The sequence below is a fragment of the Mustela putorius genome, unplaced genomic scaffold, assembly GCF_011764305.1.
Source record: "Mustela putorius furo isolate JIRA1106 unplaced genomic scaffold, ASM1176430v1.1 tig00003853_pilon_pilon_pilon, whole genome shotgun sequence".
NCBI lineage: Eukaryota > Metazoa > Chordata > Mammalia > Carnivora > Mustelidae > Mustela > Mustela putorius.
Genome location: NW_025422005.1, coordinates 12,777,110 through 12,788,120, shown reverse-complemented (window position 1 = coordinate 12,788,120; position 11,011 = coordinate 12,777,110). Strand labels below are relative to the sequence as shown.

General features: G+C 55.7%; 1 protein-coding gene across 1 annotated transcript in view; it reads right to left on the bottom strand.

The window, feature by feature from the left end:
- Window positions 1-8,339: 8,339 nt before the first annotated feature.
- IGSF21 (immunoglobin superfamily member 21) overlaps window positions 8,340-11,011 on the bottom strand; it is a 233,973-nt gene continuing 231,301 nt past the window's right edge. The window contains exons 7-10 of the mRNA XM_045063847.1: window positions 10,368-10,453; window positions 9,768-9,960; window positions 9,348-9,386; window positions 8,340-8,565 (exon numbers count right to left, since the gene is read on the bottom strand). Coding sequence (XP_044919782.1) covers window positions 8,492-8,565; window positions 9,348-9,386; window positions 9,768-9,960; window positions 10,368-10,453 — 392 coding nt within the window. The 3' untranslated portion in view covers window positions 8,340-8,491. The remainder of the gene's footprint in view (window positions 8,566-9,347; window positions 9,387-9,767; window positions 9,961-10,367; window positions 10,454-11,011) is intronic.

Below are 11,011 nucleotides of genomic sequence, written 5' to 3'. Positions count from 1 at the left end.
CAGGCTTGCAGTAAGGCAATGTTGTTACCTAAAACCTGGACTGCTTCGGGACCTCGGCCAGAGCCTCCAACAAAAGCCTTTGGGATTGTTAGAAATCTCAATAATAAGAGCATTGGGAGGTCGGGCATGATGCCGTGTTCCAAAGTCAAGGCTATTGTCTTTGAGGGTAGGTAGCCCTTCTGGTAGGCTGCCCCATGCCCAGGAGGTGGTGGCAAAAGGGGTCACTGGGTTCCGGCCTCAGGCCCTACTGGGGGCAGGGTTACCACTTCTGGGGACACCTGACCAGGCTGCAGAAGCTCCTTCCCCAGCCCCCACCAGCAAGACTGGTCCGCCCTGGAATTCTTTCCTGGTACAGATTCCGAGATGGCAAAAGGAGCTAAAGGGGGGCCCAGTGGAAATAGCTCAGCTGAGTGTAATTCCAGAAAAAAGGAATAGGGGCAGCGGTGGGGCAACCCAGGTTCCGGGCTTCACTTTGCTGTTAACTTGTAGGAAGCTTCCCAGGGGAGCTGTGCAGGACTTCAATTTTCCCAGCTGTCATATGGGCTGCAACTCAACATGCCCTTGCGCTTTAGCTGGAACGAAGAAGCCTTTTCTCTGGTGCTGGGGTGAGGGGCGGACCTTATGTAGCACCTAGAGAGTCTGCCCTGGGCATCCACAGAGAATGTTCTCTCCTGTTTCTTTCCAGTTGTCCCTGGCCACAGGAGAGTGTGGCCCTCGCCCCCGGCTGGCAGCGGTTTACGTCTTATGCCGTGGAGGGTTGGGGGTGCGGTGGCCACGTCACCCCACTGAGTGGAAGCAGAAAAGGGAGAGAGAGAGTGACCGTTTACCCGTCGCTTACCCGTCGCTGTGTTCATGTCTCGTTCCGCTTATTACATGGGTCCAAGTAGTGCTTGCGTGACTGTTGTGCGGTCTGATGGGCACAACCTTGTAAAGCATGTGGGTTGGTAAGGGTGAGTTTCTCTCCCCACTCTTTTCCTTCTCCATTCCCCTTCCCTGATGCTGGGATTGACCTTGGGGGAGAGGAAGGAGCCCCACAAGATCTTTAATCTGGCCCTACAACCTGGAGACTCATGTTAGCATCTGGGGCCAAGTGACTAATGACAGGTGTTATTTACTGAACACATACTATACACCAGACAGCTTTCTAATTACCTCATAAACATGCTTACATTCAGCCCTAAGAAGAGGGAACAGTTATTCCCATTATGTAGAGAGATAGGCCACTAAAACACAGAGAGGGTGTGTGAATAGCCCCAGGTCACACAGCTAGTTGAAAGCCAAGCCAGAATCTGAACCCAGAGGAGTCTGGCTGTAGAGCTAACCTCCTTCACCACCACACGGTACTGCCGCTTGTGCCAACCAGCCTGAGATCATTAGAATATCTGGAGGAATGATCTGCCTTGGTGGGGCTTCGGGGAGAAATGAGGAAAAGGAACTGAATTCTGGCTCTACACCTGGCACGATGCTTCTCACCTGCGGAGGCAAAAATGACCTGGTGCAGATCTAGCTCCTGGGCTTATTTGCTGTGTGAACCTAAGCAAGGGGCATAACCTCTCCGAGCCTCTGTTTCCTTGCTTGTAGAATAGAAAAAACGCTTCCTCTGCTGTTCAGTTCAAAGGCGCCGACGCTGACGGCACTCTCGGCGTGGTGCCCGGTGCAGAGAGAGAGAAACCAGAACCGTGGTAAATTCTTAAATATGGGAATGTTGATGTTTATGTAAATTCTTGCCTATGGAAGTGTTGGTATTTCATTTATCCTGCACATCCCGTAAGTTAAGTGTGATCATCTCCATTTCCTCGTTGGAAAAACCGAGTTCAGGGAGGCTGAGCAATCTCACGGTGGGAACGTGGCCAAGCTGCAGCAGGAGCCCTCCAAGCTTTCTACCCCAATGTCTTTTTCCAAACCCTGGTCCTCACTGTGGATGGGGTGAGCCTGAGCGCCTGGGGGTGGGGGGAGCCACGTGCAGTTACAAGCCTCTGGCTCACTTGCGCTTGCTCTTGCGCTTGCGTAGCATCTGCTCCTCTCTGCAGGGCACACCTCTGGCCGTAGGGGTGAGCTCCGCCCTCCTCTGTGGGGCAGCCAGAGGTGTGGGGTTTAATGCTGCAGCGATCGGTGCAGAACCATTCCAGCTTCCTTGCCTCTTAGCGGGGCCAGTCTGAATCTCAAGGATGCGTGAAGAATCTCAAGGCTCCCCTTGGAGTGAAGACCCCATTGCCCAGCTGGGAACTCGCCCAGGAACCACCTAGAAGGGCTCTCCTTTCTTCCCCATCCCAGCTGTCTGACTCTCACTGTGCTTCCTGGGTCTCCTCCCCAACAAACCACTTGCATCCAATGCTTGTCTCAGGGTCTGCTTTTGGGGGAACCCAAATCCAAACACCCCCCTGCCCCGGCCACTTCAAGCATGGATTATCCTTGGCTTAGTGCAACGGCAAGAAGCTAAGCTCTTGATCCCGGCAGATGGAGGCTTCGATCTCAGAGCTGTGCCTCTGGGCTGTGTGTGACGTTAAGCAAATGACTCAACCTCTGAACCTCTACGTGCTTATCTGTAGTATAGGGAATATCTATCCATAGAACCAGTGTGATGGAGCACTGGCAGATGGTCGGGGCTTAATCCATGTTTGTTGTTCTCAAGACAGATGATCCCAGATGGGCTCTTGAGCCCCAGATCTGCTGGACGTCGCCACAGCGCCCGCGTCAAACTTGTCGCTGTCCTGTGTTCTCATTCCTGGGTCTTTATTCCACCTCTGAGTGTGCATGCCAAGGACCTCTGGCTCGTTACCACTGCTCCCTCGTCCTCACTGACCACCATTCCCGGAGGCCTGGGGGCTCTCCCCTGAGCCTGACCCTTCTCCAGCCCCACTACCCTGTTCTGCCCCCCTGTTCTGCCCCTGCGATCAGACCTGGCTGCTTGATCAGACCTGGCTGCTTGATCAGACCCGGGACCAGACCTGGGTACTGCTCTACATGGTATGTTGGTGCCTGGCAGGTCGCGTAGCCCCTCTGAGCTTTGTCTCTGAATTCAGAAAGGGCGGTAGCATTGTTTTATGGTTAAAGCATCCAACCCAATGTGCGGTAAATAATCAAGGCTTGACACATCTCTCCTCTCTACTCAGCGCCGATGACCTTCACGGACTCTCTCCCCTGAACGGCTTATGTAACCCCTGCCACTGGTCTCTCTGTGCCAAGAGCAGGCTTCTCAAACTTGACCTGGCACACAGGCACCTGGGATCTTGTTAAAATACGGATTCTGGTTCGGCGGTTCCAGGGTGGGGCCTGAGCTTCTGTGTTCCTATCAGGTTCCCGGGAGTTGCTGACACTGCTGGTCTGGGGCCCTCATTGAGTAGCGAGGACCTCGAACTTTACGCCACCAGTACTCTCCTCTCTGCTTCTGAGCACTGTCCGTGATTCTGATGCTCTCACCCTTGGCTCGAAAGCTGTGACTGGGTCCCTATTCCACTGTGAGGATGACAAAGCTAAGGCTCATGGCATACTTTGGGCGTGCCAAGCCCCGCGCTAAGGAAGAACTTCCCAATCTTCATCCATTGAACTCTCTGAGATGAAGGCTACGAACACCCATTTTACAGAAGAGGAAACGGAGGCACAGAGAGGTAAAGCCAAGCGGCCACGTCACACGGATCATAACAGGGCTGGACTTTGCACCCAGGTCTGTGCGCCTGACCGCCCTGAGCACCCCCCCTCCACCCTTTACGGAGTCCCATCCTCTCAGGTTGGGATTTAAGGACTTTCCCTGTGGTCAGAGAAGGACATTCCCTGCAGCAGGTGGAGTTCAAGGCGGTGGGACAGGGACACCAGCTTAGGAAAGGACTCCTCCAGAACGCTTCCTCTCTGGGGCCCAGGAAACTCCGGGGTCAGTGGATGCCAGGTGGGAGGGAGCGAGAGCTTGGGTGGGAGGCAAGGGCGGAGGGGGAAGGGCAGGGGCGGGGCACAGGCCAGGCAGCGGCCAGGAAGCCCCGCCCACCCCGAAGTCCGAGGTCGGTGCAGCTGGCCGCTGGGGCTCCGCTCTGTGTGCTGACATTTAAGCCTGGCGCTGACAGTTGAGCCCATTTGATAAAAATGCATGTGTTTTGCACATCTATTTCCTTCCACCCATCACTCAAGGCTGTCGTTCCCCGAGGAGGCCAAGGGCATAATTGCTGACATAACAGCTTAAGTGCTTTTTGGAAAACTCACTCCGGCTCTGGTCTGTGGCTCCTCCTCCCTGGCTGGGCTGCGGGGCCAGGCTCTCTCCCTCCATCTCTGTCTCTGTCTCTTGTTTTCCTTACCATCTCTCTCTGTCTCCCCCTCTTTGTCTCCGTGTCCAGACTGGCTTCTCATCCCCCCTCTCCCTTTCTCTCTGTTGCTCCTCCCCTGCCCGCTGGTGCCCTCCCTGTGTCTGTCTCTGCCTCTCCTCTAGCTCGGCTCTTTCCCACCCGAGCCCTGCTGCTTCAGCTTTCCCCTCGTCTCACTCAGTCCTGCTGTTGGTCTGTTTCTGTTTTGCAGCTGCCTAACCGGACTGGAGGTTTATCTTCCAGAGTCTTCCCCAAGGGACCCCTTCTTGGTCCTCTCCATCCCTCACCTCCAAGACCCTCTGAAGAGCCTCCTGTCTCCCCAGGATCTCTGATCCCAGGGTGAGTCTGACTCACAGCATCCCAAGCAGCTTTCCTGGGTCACCGCCCCTTTCTCCACCCCCCACCCCATCCCCCACCCACCGCAGCCCACTTTGCTTCTCACCAGCAGCCAGGGCTCCTGGGGGAGTCTTCCACGAGTCAGCCACCCATCCATGCTGCCCTGGGAAAGTAGAGACACGCATCCGGGTTTGGGGGTCTGCCTGGGGCTGTCAGCTCCCCCATGGGGACAGAGCCCAGGGACCCTTGGTTTTGGTTTTGTTTTCTCAGCTCTGTGTACACGGGTGCATTCCATAAAACCGATGGCTTTTCTGAGTTCAGGATGGAGACTCTGAAAACCCTGGGTTCCTGTCTTGGTGTGACCCCAGAGCCCTGAGCAGGGGCCCAGTTCACTGCTCTGCATCTCCCCGTGGACAAGGTATTTGTGACCCTGGGCAGAGATGCGTGTGGTGGAGGTGGGTCTCCAGATCTGCTCCTGCTTGGGCGATAGCCCAGCCCAGGGTGGAGCAGGAACGGGGAAGGTCTCCAGTCTACACAGGCAAGTAGGGCAGAAGAGCCATGTGAGGTGCTGTGGCGGGTCGGTACCCTAGGGCTGAGGAGCAGGTGGTGACAAGGGGCCACCCACAGAACTGGCACAGACCCTCCTTCCTGGAGGGGGCAGCACTGGGGTGAAAGTCATGGGCCTCCCCCATTTCCTATGACCTGAGGGATGGGGGAGGGGACCTGAGCTGTTCACAGCTTGAGAATCCAGGCCAGAGAACGGTGGTCCCACTCGAGACAGGCAGCCGTGGCACTTCCTAGTGACAAGCCCAGCTCTGAGAGCCCTAGCAGGAGGAGGTGGACTGCCTGCTTGGCCCATAGGTTGGGGATGGGGGATGGAAGTGGCCCCCTTGAGGCCCAGCGGGTGGTCTTCCGGGCCCAGGGATCAGTGGGCATCATGGGCACAGGGCTGGGGAAACAGTCGACCAGCCTGAGGGTCCCTGTAAAACCGGAGCACCATGGGGCTGGGGGCGGGGGGTGAAATGCCTGGGGACAGTGCACGGGGATCAGAACTCATTTGTGGCTGGGAAGAGCGGTGGGGGCTTCCAGGGGTCAGGAAATCTGTGGTCAGGCCCTGATCCGCAGCCATATGTCTGCTGTGGTCTTGCCCTTTCTAAGACAGATGTGCTCAGGAGACACAAAACCACCTTGCAGCGTTCTGCTTCCCAACGACCTGTCCCGTTTGGTGCTTGAGAAACAGCTCAGGGGCCCGGAAGGACCGGGGGCTAAACTGAAGTTTGCAGAATGGACTTCTTATCCTTCGAAGACTGGCTGCAATGTCACCACCTCCTAGAGGCCTCCCCTGACTTTCCCCAGTGAGAACGATCTGTCTCCTCCTCTGACCCCACCGTGCTCTCTCACCTATTTATTCCGACATGTACTACATGGCGCGGCAGTCCTATCCCCCTCAGTCTGTCATTCCAGATGGACTGGGAGCTCTTCGATGGCACGATCTGCATCTCCCCCCGGCCTGGCATCGGCCCGGGCCAGGGGGATGCTCAGATCTGTCAAATGAATGATGAGAGGAGCAGATAAAGAAATGAAGGCCCCATCTGCCCTCTGAGGCTGGGCTCTGCCCTACGCATCCCTCCTTCCCTCCCTTCAATCCCAGGCTGAACAAAGCACTATTTCCAGTCTGCTCAGGGCCACCGAGTCCTCAGATTCGGAGTCCAGAGCGGGCGGCCAGCCCATCCCCCAGGGCACTCAGCTGGCTTTCTTCGGGCGTGTCCCCGGCCACTTTATGTACTTCATCCACTTGCTGCTGAGATATTAATGCACTTCAGGGGTCAGTGGAGCCCAACGACCGCACCGTTAATAGGGCAAAGCAATTCCAATTTCATGCCTACACGGGCTTCCCTCTATTAAGGCAAAGAGAGGGAACAAATCTTTTTTTCTTATTCCTTCCAGAAAACAGGCAAAGGCATTGTGTGACAGAAGCTTAGGTAAATTGCTGGCAGGTAGCAGAGGGAGGCTGGTGGCTCCAGTGAGACAGAACAGAGCTTTGGAGAAGAAGGAAGTAGGATGAGGAGGCTGGTGGCACTGTGTGGTTGTCGCCTGCTGATCTGGCCCGAATGTTTATACTGATGAACCTCTGAGAGCCCCCAACACTTGAAAATCATCTGCTTCGACATCACTATCCACCTGCAACATGCAGGCATGCAAATATTTATTGAATGAATGGATCACATAGGTGGCCAAAATAGTTCTAACTCTGCCTCCTCACTTATGTCCATACATTATGCAATGTGACTTCACAATTTTCAGCTCAGAGTCATGGGGTGGAGCTCTGAATCAGGCTCTGAGCTTGGCATGGTGTCGGCATGAGATTCTCTCCCTCTCCCCCTCCCTCTGCATGTGCACTCTCTCTTCCTAAACAACTAAACAGGTAAAATCTTAAAAAAAGAAAATGTCCACCTATTTCTCTACCCCTTAAAGCTGGGCTGGCCTTACGACTTCCACTGGTGAACAAAATCAGTAGAAGGGACAGGAGTATAGGTTCCCCTGGGCCCCAAGGGACCTGTATGCTTTGGCTCTCTCTTGCTCCTCTGCCTTCCATGGGCTGGACTGCTGGAGGATGATGAATGAGATGAGGCAGAGTTGGGTCATCCCAGGGAAGGTGACCCTAGTCCAGACAGCCTTCAGCTGACTGCAGATGCGAAAGGGAGCCCAGCCTTAATCAGCTGGCTCAGACCAGCTGCATAATGGAAATAATAAAAAGCTGCCACTGTTGGTGGTTTGGGGATGTTTGTTATGCAGCAGCATTGTGGCAACTGACAACTACCAGAGCCACACAACTGTGTTCCTCATTAACCTGCAGTGTTCGTCATGCTCCTTGACCCATGGCACCTGCTTCATAAATTTTTGTTGAATGAATTAATGTACTTTGGGAAGCACTGATATAACTTCTTGTCTATCCCCGCAGGACATGGTAAATTGTCCTCCCTCTAAGCTTTTGCTCATCCCGTTCCCTCTGTCTAGAATGTTCTCCTCCATTCTCTGCCTGGCCAACCTCTCTTTTGGCTTCTGGCATCTATCTGGCATCTGTTCTCTTTGGCTTCCTCTGACCTGCCTCCCTTACCCCAGTGGAATGAGTCTCTCCCAAGTCAGTGCTCCACAACCCTGGGTGGGGGGCGGTCTGCCAAATGTTCATCCCACTGACTTACCTCAGCTGGTTGGGTAAATGTTTTCCCCCCACTGGATCATGAGCTCCTTCAGGGTAAGAGCACATCTTGCCTGTCTCTGCAGCCTGGATGACTAGCACAGGACTAGTCCCACAGCTGGGCCTTTGAGAGGTGCTGGTCCACTCACTCCCACATGCAACGCACCTGCCATGAGCCAACTAGATCAGTGGAATAGCTTCATCCTGAACCTGAACATAATAATCATAAATGTGCATTGTTGCCTACCACTGAGGTTTGGGTTGGTTTGGTATACAGCACTATTGCAACTGCTGACTGTTACTCTTGGCCCCAAGGAGGCTTGGCTTTTCTGGTAGTTTCCGGCTACTTCCCGCATCTGTCAGCCAAGCCTGGGGGAAGGTAATGAGGTACAGCTCCGCTCCCCTTCCTGGGAGGAGCGTCTCTTCCGTGTGCTCCTCACCCCTCCCCAGTGCCCTTCCCAACAGCTGCGGTCACCCAATAAATGAAGAATTCAGAGCCACAGACGAAGGTGGGGAAAATTGTTCTGTTTTAATTAAACTGACTGAAGAAGCCAAGACACAGACAGAAAGAGACTAAGAACAGACTGGAAATAGTTTAGAAAAGAAATGAAAACCGATCGCAGAGATGTCAGTGCTGGGTGGAGTGGCCGGAGTGGGGGCCAAGCCTTCACGTCAGCTCCAGGACCACTGTCAGGGCGAGCACCAAGGTGAGCCGGACGCCGGGAGGGCCAGAAGCGGAACCTGGGTTGGGCGGCATGGAGGAGGGTCATGGTCAAGCTCAGGGCCACCGACCCGGGTGGGTGTGGCAGGGTGTGGATCCCGGAATGGCAGAGCTTCAAAGGGCTCCGCACAGAGTCTGGATTCAGCAACAGGATGTACTGGGTTCAAATCCCAGTTCTGCCACCTGTCGCACCAAAATGGGTGTGATCTTTTCTCTGTCCCGGGGCTGCTGGGCTGAGCCTGGTGGCCATGGGATCGTCCAGTGGGGACCAGGTGCAGGGACTTCCATTGTGAAATGTGCGGTGGGCTCAGTGTGAGGAGGGGAGGGCTGGTGGGCTGGGGGGCAGGGTCTGGGTGCCGTGGGGTGGCAGCTCCAGGAGGACAGTATCAAAGTCTCCAGCCGGGGCACCTGACTGTCCTATGGAGTGGTCCCGAGCCCAGTGGGGGAGCAGGCACAACCCTATGGTCAATTCTGGACACATCCTCTTGGGGCCAGGACACTAAGTTCTCTGAGCTAAGAGAGCTGGAGTTCATTGTGGATAACAGTGGTGGGGAGGAAAGGGGGCACACTAGGTCCCTGGAAATCCCCACTGGCTGATTTGGGGTTCTGAGTGCCCCCTTATTGCCTCAGCACCCACTCCTGACTGCCTCTGACCCAGACTGCTTGAACTGGAGGACAGGTGCCTGCCTGAGGCTCCAGGGAACGGCAAGGGGATGTGATGGGGCGGCTGGGGAACCAGGGCATCCTGGAGCCTTGCAACTCACTCGCTTTCAGGCAAACAGCTCTGAGAGTGAGGACTTACCATTGGAGTCCTCTGTTCCTCTTGCAATATTTGGGTTTTCTGTTAGAAAGAACAGGAAGAGAAGCGGATGGGGGCAGCATTCAGAACCTGGTAAAAGAGCTCCCCGATACCCAGCCCCCACCGTGTGGCATCACGTGCAAGCTCTCAGTACAACGGAAAGCCTCAGTGGGTTCTATGGATGCAGAAACTGAGGGAGGTTAAGCAGCTTGCCCACGGTTGCCCAGATAGGAAGTGCTGGGTCTGGGATTCAAACCCAGAGCTCTCTGGTTTCCAGCACGGAACTCTAGTATTTCACATAGGGCATCCTCTCGGGCCCAATTTAGGGGATCCCAGCATCCCTTGATGCTCCCTCCTCCCTGAGACAGCTCAAGCCAGGGCCGCCCCTGGTCGTCCTTCCGATCCCCAGTCAGGACGGCGTACCAAAAACAATGAGCCGGGTGTGTGTGTCGGTGGAGCCCAGGGGGTTCTGGGCGGTGCAGCGGTACATGGAGCCGTTGAGCTCGGCGGGAACCCGCTCCAACACCAGCTCCTTCCCATCAAACTCGGTGCTGCCATCCAGGAGGCGGCTTCCAACCCGTGTCCATGTGAACATGGGCTCCGGGAAGACTTCATTCTGTATGGGTCAGGACGGGGCGGGAGTCAGGTCACAGGAGGACCCATTCTGCCAGTGCAGGAAGGGGGTCAGAGGGCTGGCATGGCCAGGGCTGGAAACACAGAGCCATCCCATGGGTTGGGAGTGGCTGCCCCGGGACACCAGGGAGAGAAGGACTCTAAGACTCAACAGACGGTCAGGGTCCAGGAGCTGTGTCTGCTGTGAGCTCCGGATGGGAGAGCAAAATGCACGCACATCTTGCCATTCCTCATCAAGCCCAATTTTGCCCCACAGGCCATGACCCTGGGGCCTGCTGCAAGTGCTGAAGGTCAAGGGAAGGCTCTTGGAGATGCCGCCTGGGATGCTTGTGCCCCCTGGCGCCCGTACCCCCTCCCACCAGCCTCCCGGATGCTCAGGGAGCGGCTGACCTGAAATCCATGGACCAGAATCCTCACTGTGTCCCCAACCCGGGCTCTGCTGGGCGTCATCATGATTTTGGGTCCTTTGGGGGCAACTGTAGGGAGAAGAAGGCCAGGTCAGAGAGGTGTACGTAGGTACGGGGAAGGGGAGACTGAGCAAGGAAAGGAGGCTCAGGGAAAATGGAAGAGGAAGTTCTAGTCCAGTGGTGAGTGTCCTTGGGATCAGCTGCCACAGAACCAGGAGCTCTGGGGGTGCCGGTCCATTCATTCACACCTGCGCTCGTTCATACTCAGTTCCTGCGCCCCTGCAGTCAGCCAGAGCCTGTCCGAGAGCTGGGCATTCAGGGGTGCCCAGAAAACCACGTCTTGTGGGGTTCATTCTCAGTAGGGATGAAAGACAGACACAAGCCAGTGTGACCAGGGTCAAGGCAGAGAAGCCCAGTGGACAGTGGAGTCAGGGATGTCTCAAAAGAAGTCTACCGCAGAAATGACTCAGCCGCGAATGGGGGGGGGCGACTATTTCCACAGCCTTGACCACTTGAGGCACCCCAAACTCCCACCTGCACTAAACCCTGGTGAGGCGGGACTCTGCTGTTCCTGTCCCCTGCCCAGCTGGGTTCACTACGCCCAGAGAGGGCAAGTGACTTGCCAAA